The sequence below is a fragment of the Sprattus sprattus genome, assembly GCF_963457725.1.
Source record: "Sprattus sprattus genome assembly, chromosome: 10".
NCBI classification, from domain to species: Eukaryota; Metazoa; Chordata; class Actinopteri; order Clupeiformes; family Clupeidae; genus Sprattus; species Sprattus sprattus.
In genome coordinates, this window is record NC_137908.1 from 29,326,420 (window position 1) to 29,345,773 (window position 19,354).

The 19,354-nt window shown below is 40.3% G+C and overlaps 2 protein-coding genes across 5 annotated transcripts; one reads left to right on the forward strand and one right to left on the reverse strand.

Moving 5' to 3' along the window:
- Positions 1–980: 980 nt before the first annotated feature.
- rae1 (ribonucleic acid export 1) lies at positions 981–8,098 on the reverse strand. 2 transcript variants are annotated; one of them, XM_080845496.1, is made up of 14 exons: positions 8,038–8,098; positions 7,458–7,566; positions 7,258–7,362; positions 6,842–6,934; positions 6,197–6,283; positions 5,959–6,045; positions 5,214–5,285; positions 3,718–3,825; positions 3,071–3,177; positions 2,881–2,956; positions 2,396–2,590; positions 1,956–2,041; positions 1,539–1,584; positions 981–1,274 (listed from the first exon to the last, which is right to left on the reverse strand). In XM_080845496.1, the coding sequence occupies exons 2-13, from the start codon at positions 7,545–7,547 to the stop codon at positions 1,554–1,556; spliced, it is 1,137 nt and encodes a 378-aa protein (XP_080701622.1). In that variant the 5' UTR covers positions 7,548–7,566; positions 8,038–8,098; the 3' UTR covers positions 981–1,274; positions 1,539–1,553. The 2 variants fall into 2 exon arrangements, with proteins under 2 accessions (XP_080701622.1, XP_080701623.1); XM_080845497.1 differs by lacking the exon at positions 1,539–1,584.
- Positions 8,099–11,282: 3,184 nt separating this feature from the next.
- LOC308371807 (ras-related protein Rab-5B-like) lies at positions 11,283–18,100 on the forward strand. 3 transcript variants are annotated; one of them, XM_080846800.1, is made up of 6 exons: positions 11,283–11,365; positions 12,273–12,630; positions 13,331–13,482; positions 13,945–14,067; positions 14,757–14,850; positions 15,821–18,100. In XM_080846800.1, the coding sequence occupies exons 2-6, from the start codon at positions 12,471–12,473 to the stop codon at positions 15,946–15,948; spliced, it is 657 nt and encodes a 218-aa protein (XP_080702926.1). In that variant the 5' UTR covers positions 11,283–11,365; positions 12,273–12,470; the 3' UTR covers positions 15,949–18,100. The 3 variants fall into 3 exon arrangements, with proteins under 3 accessions (XP_080702926.1, XP_080702925.1, XP_080702927.1); XM_080846799.1 differs by lacking the exon at positions 11,283–11,365 and adding an exon at positions 11,556–11,724; XM_080846801.1 differs by lacking the exons at positions 11,283–11,365; positions 14,757–14,850 and adding an exon at positions 11,556–11,724.
- The last annotated feature ends 1,254 nt before the right edge of the window (positions 18,101–19,354 follow it).

Here is a 19,354-nt window from a genome sequence, read left to right on the forward strand (position 1 = left end):
TGTTGCTCACCTCCTGCTTCTAATTCGTATTCTTTTGATCAAATCCCCATGTTCGCACTTCCACCAGCCTCACCTGTGTGATTCATGGACCTAGCTTTGATCCTTAACCTTAGCTTGAGACAGACAGACTTGACTATTGTGTTCTATTGAGGTGCATCCGAGACAAAGCACAAGCACTCTCCCTAGTGGACGGCTGCTGTAACGACAGTGATGTAAAGAGGATTTATCTGGAATGCATTTCCAGAAAGTGTCGCTGAGCAACCACCGTGGTAACCATGGAGACGGTGTCGAAAATTATATAGACTATCATTTAAGTATTGTAGCTAATTGTTCAACGACGCTCTTGGGGAACGCACTCGATTGAAAAAATCTTCCTCGCTTATGTTTTGTGTTGGCCATCACCGTCAATGAGCAATAATTCTAAAGCAAAGACATCACCTATTTAAGGATATGTCAGTTAGTTATTTGTGTTCTGCTCAATGAAGTAATCACGACTGGCACCAGCCAAGACAAAGCACAAGCACTCCCCCTAGTGGACGGCTGCTGTAACAACAGTGATATGTGAAGAGGATTTATCTGGAATGCATTTCTAGAAAGTGTCGCTGAGCAACCACCGTGGTAACCATGGAGACGGTGTCCAAAATTATATAGAGACTATCATTTAAGTATTGTAGCTAATTGTTCAACGACGCTCTTGGGGAACGCACTCGATTGAATAATTCTTCCTCGCTTGCATTTTGTGTTGGCCATCACCGTCAATGAGCAAAGACATCACCTATTTAAGGATAGGATGTCAGTTAGTTATTTGTGTTCTGCTCAATGAAGTAATCGCGACTTGCACCAGGTTGTTCTGGACAAAGACAACATTATGTAAAAATCCGTTGAATCCTGCACAGAATTATTTATTGACTTTACATTTCAAGATCGAGCTACACCATGCAATGACAGTAAAGCAAAGGTGAAACAAACAAAGAAACCACTGTATTCTCTGAGGAGCCATATAAAAAATAACTGCAGACATGAATATAAAAAAAAGATTTTACCATCAACAGTTATGATGAGCAACAAAGAACGGCTACCCTCATATGACCCGAGGTCACAAAGCTGTCATCACACAAGGGCAGGTTGGCCCCTTCTGATTGGTCCGTACACAGTAAGCATAGCCTCGCCATTGGTCCAGGTGTAAGCCAAAAGAGGGTTCTCTCCTGTATATACACACTAAAGCCGCTCCTCCAATTTTCCCCAACAGAGATGGGACTCGGCACGTGAAGAATCTAAAGACAGGGAGGGGAGGAGTCAGTCATTCAAACATTCTGCATTGAGTTTTAAAGGAGGTTTATTTGTTCGCCTCTTCCCACCTCTCCCACAAGCAAACGAAAGAGACACTCTGCATGACATTTAATATTTATCTGCAATAGATTCTCAATAATCTACTTTTGTTAATTTCAGCGGCATTCAGCTGTATTTACACACAAAAATTCTCTACAAAAATATAAATGCATTTCTTTTTAAACTGACTTTAAGTCACTGTAAAATACCTGATATTCTTTGTTTTAAGTAGGAATGCTTGAGATTCCATCAGCACTAGAATGGGTGAAAGTTGAAAGTTACTACTGGAAGCGTATGTTGGCTCTGATCTCATCAGGAGGCCCTACTCGCCATGCTTAATGCCACAGCACTTTCTTTGGATTCTGAATCCAGCTGTTCTTTGAATCAGCATATTATTAACTTAATAAATAGTTAAAGCAAATAAATAGAAGCAAAAAATGAATTAAAAACGGCCCATATTGCCGATATCCCCGCCACGGCCTGCATGCAACGCAACATGGGGTTGTGGGGTAGACGAGCCCTGGCCATGTGTCACCATGGCACTGAGTGCAGTCGGTGCAAATGAAGGATGGTAGCCCTGTTTGGTGATACCAGGGTAACGGACGCCACCACTGTCCGGCTCTCACCATTTCTTGTTCCGTGGCTTCAGCTCCTCGGCAGCGTTCCGCAGGAAGATGTAGTTCTTCTTCTGGGGGTTGTAGTACTCATGGCCCTGGGTAACATACACAGGACAGGTTTAAAATCAAAAACACACTTACATTGAGCCAGAAGTCACTAATTGAATGGAAGGCTCCACCTTAAATTACGTCAACCTTGCTAAAAGGCTAACATCTACTCTCTTATTGGTGAACAGCTTCCCATATTCCTCAGAATACCTTCAAGCTATGCCACATATGTCCTGAATGTCATGATGTTGCTCTACATTCTGGGCAACAATAAAACTTCGCCTCAAGAACAGCCACAATGAGAGTTAGACCAACAGAAGATCATTACAGTAGCAACCAAAGCAGAGGCTTGAAACTTGAAGTTTGAATGATAGCATAGTACATCTGAGAACCCGTCCCACCTTTGACCAATCATAACTGGAGGAGTAGGCACAGATATTTCCATTGTTGTTGAAGCAGCAGGCTGTGATTGGCTGGTCCAGCTGTTCGGAGGTCTTCAGCTTGGTGCGGGCATCCTTGTCCCAGAAGCTGAAGCGGCCATCTGAGCCCACAGTTGCCAAGGTGCCATGGACCGGGTGGAAAGCAATGGCATTCACCTGGTCAAAAACAACAGGCACATGACCATGGCGGAGGAACAGATCCATAACTAAGACGTACAGTCTACATGTCACTGGGTTCAAAGGCTGTGGCAAACACTCATGAGCCATGCTAAAAGCAGTGTCAGAACCTCTGCTCTCAAGGCTTCTGCAGTGGAACTAGCCATTACACTTTCCAGTTACCTGAAAAAAGGCCTTCCAGCCAAAAAAGACTAAAATGCCTATCAAGCATTGAACACACACACACTGATTAAATGTATGTCTTCACTGTACTGAAGAGCTAGACTTACAGCATAGATATCCTGGGGAGTGGCGGTGTTGGTTCCATTGGACCTATGGCACTTGAAGGTGAAGTTGTCCTTGGCTCTAGAATACAGGCCAGCACACAAAAACATACTCCTTAACACCAGTCCTCTGATGTGTCTTTTTTGAAGAAAACCATATGTGACTAAACCTTTAAAAACACTAATGGACACTCACGGATTTGGAGGATTAATGTAGTGAATGGCCACTCTGCCCTCGATGCTGCCGAGCGCAAAGCCAGTGGGTTTGTTTTGCTTGTCCTTGAAGATGGCCACACAACGATGCTGCAGAGAAAGGTTGTGAATCAGAGAATTAACCAGCATTTTTTGACATTTTAAGACATTAATAAAGCAATGCATGTGGCAACCAATTTAACAATGGAAGCAGGACAAAAGCCAATTTAGTTCAAATCACTTTTAATTCACATCGCCTATCAAGGCTAAACTGTAGCTGGGTTTTCATGCAACTCATTCGCATATTTTAAGCACCTTCGTGAAAATTCCGCCAAAGGGTCTCAATAAAGAGAAGAGTTGAGGGTTCAAAACTTCAGGTTGTTAGGGCAACTTTAGAAACACAGAATATAATTGCAACAAATATGAATAAACATGTTTCCATCAACCTTAGTCGTAGTATACCTAATGCATTCAGGAGTTAATACAGTCCCTTTCCAGAGAATACAATTCTTATAGAATTTCAAGCGTTTTTCACTCAGAATTTCCTATCCGAATGGTCAAAATCCACATTTGATGGTTGGATGGAAACCCAGCTACTAACAAGATAAACCAAAGCCATACTGATAGAAATGAAAAGAACACAAAGCTCACCTGGTGCTTCAGAGGTGAATCTATTCTACGGAACTCTGATGGCTGATTCTCCAGCTGGTACACAAGCAGACCTCTCTCTGCCGTGGCAATCACTGCCATGGGATACACCTGAGAAAGAGGAGAGTCCAGTACATTGTCAATACATACTACATTAACTAATACGAACAACTTAGGAGAACTCCTGTATTTTTTAACCCTGGCCCCATTTCCCTATCTTTTTGGGTCATAACAAAAACGATGGAAATCGGTCATTAGTTTAATTTTCTCTTCCTCCACCCCGGTCTGGAAGAACTAACAATTGTAGACACATTCATTTCTCAACAGTGTCTTTACAGTTAGTAAGGTAAATAGACAAAAGTCTATCTCTGTAGGGATTGTATCCATGTTGTCAAACACTTATGGTAACATTACGAGTAGGGATGGGAATTGAGAACCGGTTCTTGTTTTTGTGTGATCCGGAGTGACGATAACGTTAATGAATCTCCACCAAGAAACAGCAGCGTGGCTAACGTTAGCGCTTAATCTGTTAATATCAAAGGTAAACTTTAACAGTATATTGTGTTAGTGCCATTTGTTTCATTGTGTTAACCAGCTTTCACAACTTGCTTATGTAAGTTTTATTTTTAGTTCAAGGTGAATACACTCTTTTTCTAAAACAGCCCTGTAATTGGCCTGTTCAAATATTATTTAGCACAGCGGTTCTCAGACTTTTGTATATCAAGGACCCCTAAACTAGACCAGGGAGGATCCCTATTTGATAAGAGAATTTTCCAGGCTCCCTAATCTGAGATTTTTGAGTTTAGAAGTTTTATTACAAAAATTGTATAAAACCTATTACCAAATCAGTCATACACTCTGTTACTTATGGTTGGAATGAAAGTCAAAACAAATAATTGTTTACTTTGTTGGGACCCCCTGGCACCCCATCAAGGAAAAGGATCCCTAGGCTATGGGTCTCTGGACCCCATTTTGAGAGTTTGTTGACCTATCCTTAGGTTTGTTTTAGGTTATTTAAAACATGTAAATGTATATACATACTGTATAGGCTGTGCTTCATCTATTCAGAGAATATTATATAAAAGAAAATTAATGTAAATAAACTTGTTACTGTACTCTTTTTTTTTGCTTGCCCAAAAAGAAGATAAGGAAGATAAGGAATCAAATCCATAAGCAGCAATCAGAATGGAATTGTTAAAATCTTATCAATTCTCATCCCTAATTACGAGCCTGTCAGGGGTGAAAACAAGCAGTTTGCTTTCAAGCAGATGCTTGCCCTGTAGGATTACATTGTACAGCCGCTTCGTGTATTAAGCCATTTTTGTTTCTAGTAAAATTTGGACCCATAAAGGATAACCGAGGGCTCAGGTAAAAAAATACTTGAGTCCTACCTCCGCCTAGGATGGATTGAAGTGAGACTGACAAATGACTAGAATATGGACAACTGATTATCTGTGAAAAGAGGGTGTTTGAGTGGAGAACTGAGTTTTATCCCTTACCACGTCAGCACAGTAGGCACGTTCTGGCATCTGCAGTGACATCATAGGGTTTGGAGAGCGTGTGTCCCAGAACTGGCAACATGATAAGAAAAAGGGATAGAGGAGCATGAGGGGAGGGAAAGAAGAGAGAGAGACACACACACGCACACACACACAGAGGGAGATTAGACTTCCTAGAAACGATTTTCTAAAAAAAGTAATTCTACCATACAGCTGAGAAATCTTGAATGCTCAATATAACTTCTTCACAGCAAAAAACTCAAAATATTGAGAATATCAATGTTTTTTACAAATAAATAAGAACGCAGCAGTATAGACAAGGACATACAAGGTCAATTAAAAAAATAATCCAGTTTGTTCAGAAAGTTAAAATATTATTTGATTTATGTTCAATTACCATTACAATAAAGCCATTTTATGTCATTATAATAGGCCTGAAGACCATAAAGTTATACATTTCCTCAGCATTGGAATTTCAACAGTTCAAAATAGTATTTTGGTTTGAGGTCATAGATGTCGTAGACGGCAGTACACACACACTGATGATTACATTATGTTTAAGGTAAAACTGTCCTGGCCTCAACTACAGCAAATAGTTTGTTGGCAATAATTTTGTCAATAATTTTGAGCACCTATTGTTTTACCAAAGAGTTACACACACTTAATCCTTATTGCCTATTGACACAGCCAAGGCACTTCATGGCAGGGTTTGAGTTATTTCAGTAAAAAACATCCCATGTCTTACCTTCAGTGTTTTGTCCCAACTGGCAGTCATAATACAGCTATAGTTCGGGGCCTTTATCCAGTGGATTGATTTAATTGGACCATCATGCTAGAACAAGAATACATTTGATTTTGAAAGAATTTTATGATGCATCAGTAAAAAAAAGAATGTCAGAAAGGAAGTCGGATGAAAAAAACAAAAAAATCAGCACCTCACAGAAGTTAGGCCACGAGTATTGATCAAATATGTGCTGCCTTACTTGTGCTATCTGCATTGCCTGGTTGCTGTTCAGATCCCACATCTTGGCTGTTTTGTCACATGAGGCAGTGAAGACTTTACTCCCATCCTGTTGTACAATTAAACAAGGCATAAGCAGAGCTGACACATTCTGCTGTTTTATCACACAGAGGAGTGATTCCCAACTTAGGGCATGTGTCTTTTGGTGTACAGGAGAACACCTGTAATGCTGACTTAACCTAGTAATTTACAAATACATTGGTTACATACAACAATTTGTGAAATGTCAGATTGTCAGACAGCAAGTAAGTAACAATTAGTTCAAATAATTTCACATTTCCTTTGAATTTAGGTCGCAATTCGCATTGAAATGCATTCAGACTCACTAAAGCCATGACCAATATTCAACAGTTGCTAAAATTGTGTTGGGTCTTGTGTGATTACTTCCCAAGTTTATGTTGGAAGAAAAATCTTATCAATGCATTTGTTATTTTTATTTTTGTCAGACAACATTGGCAATCAACAAGAGGAAACATGTCACTTCTCTGCTGATTACCCGTCATTGGCTACCTCTTGCTGCTAGAATCAAATTCAAATAGTAATTTTCTGATATAGTAAATAGCTTGTAGTGTGAGGTACCCCACAGTGAAGAAGATAAATCACATACGTCGCTCCAACACACATCCAGCACCGGGCCTGTGTGCATCTGCTGGGCTTTAGGCACAGTTTGACCATTGTCCTGCACTTCCCAACATCGCACCTGAGCAAGAGATAAAAGGAAAAATTGACACGGTTTATGAGAAACATGGACATATTATCTTATGTGTGCATCCACCAATCTAAAAAGAGGATCAAGATGCATTTCTGTATTCGCAAAGACTTATAAAAAATAATAATAGTAGTTTCCTTTAAGGACCTTATTCAATTATGGGCTGACCCAAAGCAGATGGCAGACAATGCATAGAACAACATTGTCTACAATAAATTATCCAGCAGTTAAATCAGTTAATAAATATATGACTACGGACAAAGAGTCTGTTCAACTACAAAACAAAAGACGGAAGGGTGTTATCATACACTTACATCGTTGGCCCAAGAGCCTCCAATAAGAAAGTTTCCGGGAAGAGTAGGGGGGCTGAAGGCCAGACAGCTTATGCTGTCATCAGGCGGAGACGTCACCTCTACATCCTGTAGATATAATGCCATGGAGAGCATGACATTCAGTCAGTTACTAAATTAAGGTTCGACTGAAAACTATCTGGCTAGGGTTATGCGTAATTTACCTTCATTGGATTATGTGTGTCTGTCGTGGTACTCCCAAACACACTCGTTCCTCCGGTGCCAAAACCGGCATTTGTCCCAAATAAACTCATGGTAGGCTGTGCAAGGTTTCTGCATAGAGCACGGATACACATCTTAGTTTATATTCATGGTTAAACAAAGATGGCAAAAGACAAACTACATAGCGACCCGGTATGGTACTGGAACATGCATATGCTAACTAGCTGGCAAGCTAACAACACTGCAAGCTAGTCAGGGAATGTTGCTAAAGAGAACAGCCAGAGCTGCATATCATGCATACAACATTTTCTAGAAGTCAACATTTCTAAATATGGCCGCATACCGAAGCTCTCTGTATTATTACAAAAATGATATAGCTACAGAATACAACTACCGCCACTAAAGGCGGTAATCTCTACCACCGGTGTGCAACCTCCAACCCCACGATGCTAGACAGCTAAGTTAGACAGTACCGGTCCAATGTTTGGCTCATAATATAAATATATCAAACATATTTTCCTTCTGCTTAATGTTTAATCACGCATAAATGTATAAATATAGACGTATAAATATATCACTAACCTAAAATAGATTTAAGCCATACACTCGAAACGGACATGAAAACGTCGCACAGCCATGAGCTGAACAGCTAATGCCGTCGCAGGTTGATAACATCATCTACTTTTTGTCGTGTGGTAAGCCGTTTTGGTCAAAGGCATGATTTTACCTTTAATCCAATCTCCAGCAATGACAACAAGCACCCCCTTCATCTTTTATAAATATGACATCTGTTTAGTATATCACCAATAATTTAGTGATATAAAACCAAAAAAAAATGTCTTGGTTATCTCGTGCTGTGAATATATTTAGGAATACTTGCCATAGAGGGGGGAAACATTTCCTACCAGATTCTTGTAAAGGTCAGTTGAGATTGCTATGCCAAAAATTAGTGGATTTGCTGTGGGAATTCTCAAACTGTTCAATTTCCTGTGGAAATTTCTAATAATTGTGATCCCACCGGGTCTTTGCAAGTGTTGGTTGGGATTGTTACAGGAATTTGCTGTTGGAATTCTCAAAAATTGTGTTTAGAATTGCTGTGAATGACAATAACATTTTGATAATGAAAGCAATCACAAATAATGTAGAAATTCCACAACTGTGTTGTATTATTGTGATAATAGCAGAAAATCACAACCCAAATTGCAGTTTCAGGAAATTCTGGTGGGATTGATATTATTCATACAATCCATCACCTGCACAATCCCCTTGTCATAAGATATTCCACTTCTTTTTTACCTTTGAAAGTAGGTTTTTTTTGTAATGGTTTGTTTACATTTGATTTCAATAAAAAAATGAATTATCTCATGTTATTATTGCTGAGGTCTTTTAGAATACAGTGACAGTATAATCATATATTCCACTTTTGCATCAATGTTTTTAGTTAGGTGAAATATACAAAAATATCAAGGCATGGCAGAAAGTCTAACAGGTCTCATTTAGGGTTCCCAAGGGTTCACTCCAGTCCATTAAACAAAATTATCATATGCTTTACTACATAATCAAAGTAGCACAAACTAGACATTGAGAAACGACACATTATAGCCTACTGACATTCTGAAGACTCAGATCCTGCCTTTGAAATTCTGATTGGTTAAAAGCTAAGAATCTGTGAACCTTTCAGGAGCCTTTGGGATAACATGCCAACAGTAAGGTACACTCTAAAAAATCCTAGGTTAAAAAGAACCCAAAAAAGGTTAAAAGTATAGATACAAACCTGCTGGGAAGGATGGTTGGAAGAGTAACGACTGTTTTTTAAACTTGTTACAGCTCGAATAATGAAACAGTTAATTTAAAGTGACCAAGCCGGTGGGTAGATAATGTGACATCTGGTGGAGGTGAGGAGGAGGCACTGTTATCAACCACTGAACCAGCGTCTGGTTTACAGAAAACAACCCAGCATTTTTTAGAATGTATGCTTTCTAAAATATGTCAAACTAAAATACATCATGTAGTTTAATGTAATGAACCGTAAGAGTAACAGAGAAAGAGAGAACTCAGTAGATTAAACACTGGAATGTTGGTGAAGTGGTCGATAGGTAGCCTACTGAAGTACTGTTTGGAAATTCTTATAAAACTGCACTGTAAAAGGTTTTTCTAAACCTCTGTCTGATCAACCTGCAGGGCCTGGTTGATCCAATCCCTTTCAATTAGATTTAAAATTTGTCAGCTAATTCCATTAAACCAGTGAATGAACCCCAATGAATCCCTATTGAGGATGTCCAGGACAGAGAAATATTGGGGGTGGGGTTGAGCGGTGGAATCACCAGACTAATGACAGTCGCACTGTAGAAGTAATTAAAGGCACAGTGCATATCTGATCTAGCCTGGATACCAGCCTGAACTCCGCCCACAACATTTTTGGTCTGGGAGATTCAGTCTGGACTTGAGCTAGTTGGAAGAGATTCAAGTTCTCGGAAAAGTGATCAGACCAATCAAATTGTAAGGGCGGGCTTTATACGTTGATGGACAAATGACCAACGAACGCTTGAGTTGATTAGATAGATAGATTATACATCGAACAAAGATGGCGCCGTCTCGGGAGCTTAGTGGGACATATTTTATATGCTTTAAGCTATCTACACGACTTTTTTATGTCTACATTGACTTGGTTAGTTGTGTATGTGCAACACGAATGTTGCCGAGGATTGTAGGTCTTAACTGAAGCGCTCTAGACCATTATTGATAGGTTATTGCTAACGCTTAGACAAAAAACCCATTGAAACAAATAGTAGCTATCTATAGCCTTGCTGCTAATATGTACGTGAGCAGGCATATCTCACAGATTTTGACAGCGCATTCATTTTGAAAGAGGAACAGAGAAACGCGATCAAGGCATTTGTCGATCGAAAATCTGTTTTTGCCGTCCTTCTTACGGGATCCGGTAAAAGTTTAAATGTATCAGATGGTCATGTTGCTCTGATTAGTTGTAGGTATCCAATTGAGCGAAGAGGCATTTTTTTTCCTGGTTCGTTGAAATACGCCCCATAATCACAGCCCAATGGCTCAGCATCAGACTCATATTCTGACTAGAATTATGAGTATGACATCGTCAGGCTATATCGGATCTTAACAATCGACTTATCCCTCCGTTCCGTGCTCCTAAAGCAATGTGCTGATTGGCTGCAATCGACTTTGTTTCCTATTTGCAGAGCCCAAACTGTGTATCGACAGAGTGCACACACAAGCATGGACAGCTAAAGGACTGTGAGGAGCAATTAGCTGAAATTTAACTGGAGTAGAATCGCAGACTGTGCCTTTAACACCAGCTCCACAGAATTATAGATCCTATGGATAAAACTTAAGGTGCAGACTGTGAGGCAGCCCATGATGATAGTCAAGCAAAAGACAAATGTAGTCATGATTGGTGAAGCAGTCGAAAATTACAACATCTATGGCTACATGAGAGAACATTCCAAGCTTGGGTAATCCATATTAAAAAAGTGGAATTATAGGTGCAGTGAAAGCAAATACAAAAGTGATTCCGGTGATCAGGATACAGAAAAGCAAAGTCCATCAAACACATATACTATTTTTACATAAAGTTAGAGGAACATTTCCCTGTTCCCTTGGTTTAACCTAAGAATCGAATGGATCATCAAAATTATGAAAATAAAATATATAGAAGATGTGGCCTAGAGTATGCTATAAGACTCCGACACGGTAGGTTGCACTGATACCTCCCCCTCACTCACGATTTGCCAAGAATTCATGAGAGGAAGTATCCACTTCCCATTGGGTCAAATAATTGTCCATCAGTCACCGCCCAAGACAGTGGGTCTTCTAGACAAGTCAACGCAATAGCGTTGTCCAGCGGGTAAAGCGGCTAAAAGAAAGAAACGCGTGGTGTTAGGTATGTGATACTTTCAGTATAGCCCAGTGGGTGCTCCTACAATGCCAGTAGCGGTGGCTAGGAGGAAAGAATTGCGGACCGACCATACTGGGGCGCTGTTCGGGAAACCCGATGCTTTGAGATTTCTTCGAGGCTCGGGCGAAGGGGGTGGGGCCCGGACTCCTTGGGTGTCAAGGGTGGACTGTAGAAATGGGGGAAGGGGTGGTAAATAAACATGTTCTGCATTTGTAAGACCTTGGGAGAGGTCGAGTTAAGGCTTCTGTTATGATTTTTGAGTGGTCGGAACAGAGAGTCTATTGAGGTAAATTTTTCCCGGCGCAAAGGTGAAGTTTGCGACGTTGATACTTGACAGTGAGACGGTGAGCCTCAAAACCTTGCATTAGGGCCAATGCAATCGCCTTCTATGCTTCATAACTACACACCCGGTGATCTGTTGCTACGTAAATTGCAACATTGTTGTTATTTTTTACCTTCCAAAAGTCTATGTTCTGGACATACACGAATACCTCTGCCTTGTGTCCACTGTATTAGACAGCTTTAGACAGCCAGGCTAAACATTTGAGAGATAGAGAGAGAGCAGTAGTTGTACACACTTTTGTCAATACATCTTCGTTGAGTTTAAGTGTGATATCTCACTGACGAACCTGTGTAGACTGCATGAAATGGTGGATAATCATTTTTTTACAGAATTATTTGGGTATAGCTTAGTTCTCCAAATGTAGCTTCCTGCTGGTTGTCCCAGAGGAACTGAAAGAAATAGTTTTGCCAAGGGTTACATCAGAGCACCCAGATCTGATTAATCAGCTATTCCCTCCAGTGATGGTGACAGGTTGCCATTATGATTGAAGTGTTTGGATCGTGGCATACATCTGTTGTCTTTTTTTTGTCCTGTTTTATTGTCTTGTAGATTTCCATTTTTCATCTGGCAGACGGAACTCATTGTCTTTGAGTAGGGACCCCTGTAACCCTCACGCCCCTCCTCCCCTCCACCCGTCCTCTCGTCCCCAGCTGCCACTGCACTTCTTCTCCCTCCCTCTCTTACCCCCCCCCCCCCTCCTTTCCAACATCAAACTCCCATCCCCCACCCTTTTACCCCATAGCCACCATGGCAGCACGTCCTGTTCGGCCAAACGGCCAGTCTCTAGCCAACAAGGTCTGCCAGTTTAAGCTGGTGCTGCTTGGGGAGTCTGCAGTTGGAAAATCCAGCCTGGTCCTGCGCTTTGTGAAGGGTCAGTTCCAGGAGTTTCAGGAGAGCACCATCGGAGGTATGGATCATTCTTCACACCATGCAGCCTTTCATGCAAGTAATCTGACTTCACCTGTCAGTCCCTATAAATGTACAAAAGTTCACTCAGTCCATAGCTAAAGATCAAAATGCTATAATTCACTTCACTCTTTCTGACTTGCCCACTGTACACTCTGACACTCAACCTGACAAATATTAACTGCAAATTAATCTGATGACCATTCACAATCTTGGTCAACAACACAGTTATGCGCTTTCAGTTGTTATTGGTGGCGGCGTCACTGTAGAGGAAAGCAAATCAGCAATGCTGGAAGGGGCACAATGCTGGAAGCTCTGAGCTGTAGAATAATAGCAACAGTTCTTTTTTGAGGTGTACTCAGCTGCACTCATTTGCTGAACATGAACTTCAGCCTCTAGCTCTTTTGAATTGGTGTCAGTCATTTAGCTAAAAATGAGATGAAGTGGGGCATGCAAATCACATAACAATTGGGTTTTTATTCAGAAGCTCCAGGCGGACAGCAGTTACTGTGGACCTGTCAAAACTAAACACTGTGTTCCCAGTGGACTCACTGAATGTTCAAAAATAAATCAAATGTAATGACCTGAAATGTTCTAGAAAGCAACAACTGTAATCTGTAGCTACCAATACATCTTTGAGTGTTACTCAGTAACTCCCTCTCTCTCATTCTCTCTCTCTTTCTGTCGATCTCTCTGTTTAGCTGCTTTCCTGACACAGACAGTGTGTTTGGATGACACCACAGTGAAGTTTGAGATCTGGGACACAGCAGGACAGGAGAGATACCACAGCCTGGCACCGATGTATTATAGAGGAGCTCAGGCGGCCATTGTGATGTACGATATGACCAACACAGTAAGAAACATTCACACACAAGCCCCTCAACTTCAGAAAACTCATGAGCCTCAAAGTACAATTCCTTTAGGAGGCTGTTTACATACAATACTGCTATATTATCATCACTACTGTAGAACACCTGACACGCAAACCTGGTGCATGTACAACTGGTGCTTAACCTCATGCATCTACACATTTGAGCACTTTTAACACAGGCATTAGTAATTACAATGGTAACACATGTGCTCACACAATTCCAAAATGACACACATCTGTCTAGGCCTTCCTCTGTAGTTTCAGCTTGATTGATATCTATTTTGCCCTGCCAGCATAATCAGGAAAGCAGAATTTTATAATTCAACATTTGTTGTTCATTTAATTACTTTATACCTCAGGATAAAGCTTGGAGTAAATGTGTACATTACCCCAGGAGTTCTGCGTCTTAGTAGTTGTAAATCTTTGGTATGGCTTCCTGTGCAGGATACATTTGGACGGGCCAAGACCTGGGTTAGCGAACTGCAGAGGCAAGCAAGTCCCAACATCGTGATTGCCCTGGCTGGAAATAAGGCCGACCTATCGGCCAACAGAACCGTGGAGTATGAGGTACAAAAGGCACTTTGCAGATAAATGAACCACTCCTGTATTTATGTGCGCTCTTCATGCTGATATCAATAGGATTTTAAACTACCATGCTAAATGAGCCATGATGATCCAGCACAACAAATCTTCCACTTTACTGTCACACTGAGGTCTGAAGAGGAAATGTCTATGTTGGCTGTATTGTTGAGGTTTTGGCTGTGATGGGGATAGTTTTGTGGATACATCTATAACATATTTCTATTGTTGGAAGAAGCTGCATACTTCAAATACATTACAGTATTTGTAGCAGCAGCAGAGTCTTTATTTGGTAGAGTTTTGGTTGAAAACTAGCATTCTAACTGGCAAAAAGTCACAATCCTTACAAACACCAAAAACAGCACAGTTGACATTGATATAAGGCTTAGTAGCAGCTAACTCATACCTCTTGGTGATTCAAGAAAACAACAAAAGTGCTCAAACGAGACGTTTTACAGTAATGACTAATGCTCCCTTTCAGATTAGACATACAGTCTGGATGGGATTGGGATAAGATAAAGGCTCAGGTTATTTTTTGTCCGTTTGGAAATGGTCTGGAAAGTGTTATTCATTATCTAAAAAAGAATTGTATGAAAAAAAAGTTCCTTGCACAAGCCTCAAGCCTCCCTGTACATTACCCTTATGAGTCATTGCAGCTGTGTGACTTCCTGTGACAGGAGGCACAGGCCTATGCAGATGATAACAGCCTGCTATTTATGGAGACCTCTGCCAAGACTGCAATGAACGTCAATGATCTCTTCATGGCCATAGGTATGTGATGTTCCCCCAAAGCCTCATTGAGACATAGCTGTGGCCCTCTCCCTGGTTGCACTGACTCTGTGCAGACACTAGGGGACAGTGTCCGAGAGTGAAGTCCATGTTGCAATATAATGGCACCGCTATGGAATTGGAGTCTTAGTTATCTACCGCATGAACACAAACAGTGTTGCACTGCTCACTTTTGGATGATAATAATTGTCACGAGCAGCAACATGTTGTTGTTTGTTCAGTTAAATAGTCCCTCCACACATGCAACGGTTTGTATCGATTGTTGTGGCCAAAAGTAACTGAATTGTCAAATTTTCTTTAACTGCAGTTAACAATTGCAGCGATTTTATGTTAAATTAAATCAATGGCAAATAATGCAGAAATTCCACAACTTTGTAGGGGGGTTTTTGCAGGGAATTTGTGTGAATTTGCGAAACTGCAAGATCGCAAAATCCTGGAGGGACTATAGCGTGCTGTGTTTGTGTTCTTAATCTGACTTCTGAATAGTTGAAAAGCTGGGCATAAAGTTACAAACATAGCAGTCAGTGTACTTCCTCCTCCAACATTTCTTCAGATATTTCTGTAGCCTACATCTACACACAAAAGGAAAAAACAGAGATAATAAATATCAGGTTTGGCTGTTGTCTGTGTTGTAGCTCCAGAGAATATAAGAATATTATTGCATTGCAGTCTGTTTGCTTAATGCGCACATAACAACAAAATAAGGCACTAGAAAGTTCTTGGAATTAATGGCTTTAAGGAAAGACTGGGGACATGGTTGAGGTTCATTCTGGAATTAATCATAACAATTTAAAGCTTAGGTTAACTGATACAAGACATAGTTTATCACAAAAATACCAAAAACTGGAGTGTCATTTTCCATCCAGCAATCAAGGTTATTCCAGCAGGTAATTTAAGCAATCCTGGTTGGTATTTGTCATGTTACCTAAACTCTATTGTTATTCTTTCTCAGCCAAGAAGCTGCCAAAGAGCGAACCTCAGGCCGGGCCAGGAGCCACAGCAGCAGGCCGTGCGGGCCGAGGAGGAGTGGACCTCAACCAGCCCACTCAGACCAACAGGACCCACTGCTGTGGGAACTAAAGAGGATGGGGAAAGGAAGGAAGGAGTGAGGGAGGAAACAGGTAGGGTGGGAGGACGGGAATTGAGCACAGAAAGTGACAGCTCAATGTAAGGGAAGACAAAAATGAGGATGGGGTGATAAGAGAAGAGGAAGGGTGGCAAACAGATGTAGAAAACGAGTCCCAAACTAAAAACAGTTATTTGACATTCATACTCCAGTACAATGAAGTTCTTGTTCTTCACCTCAACACCGCTTATAAAGAAAACGGGTCACCGAAGTTTCGAGTTCAGTCCATTGACTCATATCTATTCTATTTTATCATAACTTCAGTGTAAGCACAGGCATCATTCTAGTGGTCCAATGTAGGATAACATGACTCGACTCCACATATAAACTCCTATACCTCTGATATAATTATGTCAGAGGAGTAGAGGATGCATATTGTAGATTGTCCATGTATTTTTGTCCTGAGATGATTACACCTTAGTGTGAGACTTTTCACGTTATACACACCATATGGTAATTATGGCTATTTTCCTTCTCTTGGTCACAGTATGTTTTTAACTGTCTTATCAAACACAGAAAGCTAGGGATGCACCAGCGGGTATCAGGCCAATGTTGTGCTCATATACTTGTACATATATTCCAATATCATTTCATGGCAACGCTATGTTAAACTCAAGGCTGCGACAGGAGGTGTTCTGGCATTTTTTGAGGCCATATAAGACTTGGCTACCGGAAACAGTTGGGTAGGAGAAATTGATAAGACTCAAGAGTCGTTTTGAATTGGGGCCATTACAGGAAATGCCGTTCGTGATTGGCACTCCATAGAACACATAGACACCTCCTAATATAATGCCAGATACCTCTTTAGTTTAGCCAGAATGACAGACTAGGTTAAGCAATCACTTTATTAGGTATGGGAGCTGTTGGGAGGTAGAAGTAGGAATCAAATGGCCTATATAAGGGAAGGGAAGGGAAGAGAAGGGAAGGGAAGGGAAGGGGATAGGAGCAACAGAAGCACACATAGTCACATAAGAAACCTTAAAAGGCAAATTTTCCCCAAAACATGTGGAGTTTCTCTCTAGTTGAGCAGGAGCCAAAGACCATCAGTGCCAACTTCTGTTCGACAGATAAGCTTCTGCGTGACAATGCTAGGTGGTCGTGCCAAGACGACATGCCATAGCACAGGAGGCCAGGGGGTCAAAGGGGCATGGATACCATAAAGGGATTAGTGGTAGCACTTCAATGAACAACCCGTGGGCACAAAATGTACATGATCTCTGCCATCAACCAGCGTTGCCACCCAGACTGCCCCCCTGCAGAGATGAGGTTTAGACCTATTATGTTAAACCTGATTCAATTAACCAAGTCCTTTATCCGGTTATGTAGGATTTAGTTTGCAACTAATACTGCAGTAGAGTAGATCTTCTGGAGGAGTAGGTACCAGTGCATTAAGACATTGCTGTTTGGTGACACAACAGCTAGCCATGAGTCTTTTAGGTGACCGCTAGCTGGCCACCTTGCCACCTTGCCAGCAACCCCACATATATCTCAGTGGATTGTATCAGGCAACTTGATAAGACTATGAATGGTCAACAGCAACAAACTGTCTGATGTTTTGCTTCTGGTACAACCCAAAATACTTACTGTGTAGCAAGAATTCTGAAGCTTCGATGTTACGCCTATCAATGCATGTTTGCACAAAAATTATGGTTTCATTATGTCTTAAATGATTGACTAGATTGCATCACCATTCCTGTCATCTTCTACATAGATGAATTTTATTGTTGCCTTATATTTATCTTTTTCCTACTGTTTTGGAACAATACATGTATTTATGCATATAATTGCATATTCACCATTGTCCATTTAGGCAATAATATTTGCCTTTTTCATTCTTAAAGTCAATATTTTGGTAGTTGTAATGCATCTGTACAGATATAATCATGTATCAAGAAATAATAAACTAGCTTCTTTTTGTTCGATATAAAATATATCATATACCTTTCTTGTTGGAAACCAATGAATCACTCATGCTTCAAAGAAATACCTTCTCTCACACTGCAAGGATATGGACAATCAAGTTAGTTTATACGCTTGCAAGGTTCCTATGTATTTAAATGTAATTAAGTACAGATTTATTTTAAACAAATCATACTGCCTTTACGTTTATAAATAAATTGCCTTTCTTATTACCTCTTTGTGTGTGTTTTTAAGCTTCTTCAGTTGTACATTATGTAGTCGTTAACAGCAACAAGTAGCCAACATGTTCACTCATTCTGCTCCCTGCTCTAAACAAATTCAGCACACCACTTGGACAGATAAGGAATGGGTGTACAAATGCATGCAAATAATGGCATGCCATTTGAAAACAAGGCATCTGCAAGATAACAAAGTGTGTTATTTAGATACAGCGCAACATGAAATACCGCATATAAGAATAATTCAGTCTGTAGATTGATTTTTTTTAATCATTTGCACACCCACATGCCGACAGTAAATCCATTGAAAGTGTACAAAATACATCGTTTAAAGAGAACACATCCTGTGGATGAAAATGTGTTCATGTTTTTGCCCTCAAGTTGGTTTGTAATCTAAAACCCCTTATATCATACAGCATCTTATGTTGTGCAACAAATTCTGTCAGTGAGTGCAAAACCACATGACTAACCGCATAAAGCTAATTTAGCATGCCCCTTACCAGTCTTCCTCAAATTATACAGAAGAAAAGAAATATACATATTCTACACAGCTTTTCGCTAACAAGATTCAAGGTGCTGAGTCAACTTACCATGAAGGGAGATTCACAGCTGAATATGCACAGCTGGTATTAACCAGAGGTGTTGCAACTTATCTAGATGCTTAATACGAACTTATTTAACAAATAATTGAAGAAGATCAGAAAGTGAAACTGGAAGGTGCTTGCAGTACCACATAAATGGCATATGTTTACATTTATCAGCTCAAATTAAACTAGACTAACAAAAACGTTTCAAGACAGCAGACTGTAGGTAAGACACAGTTACTTGTAAGACACTGTAACAAAAGAACAAATAACATCTTGAACATTGAAATGAATGTGAGTAGTAGGGAGGCCTAGCAATTTAAACAATTGAATATTTGTCTAGAAGATATCAATTAAAAACACTTAACAAAAATGGTGAAACGTAACAGAAATGACTTCATTCTAAAGGGTTAATAGTTCAATAGAGACATTGTCCTGCAATGTCTATATTTAAAAAACAAAACAAAGTGAAGTCTCTCCCAAGCAGGTACGGCAGCTCTTAAGCAAACAACAGTTCAAGGGCATGTCTGATTAGCCTGTCATGCAGTCATGACTAATCATGTTTAAAACAAAACAAAGCAACTGGAATGTTCTTTTCATTGATTTGTCATAGCTAAGTCAGAAAACACTTACTTTCC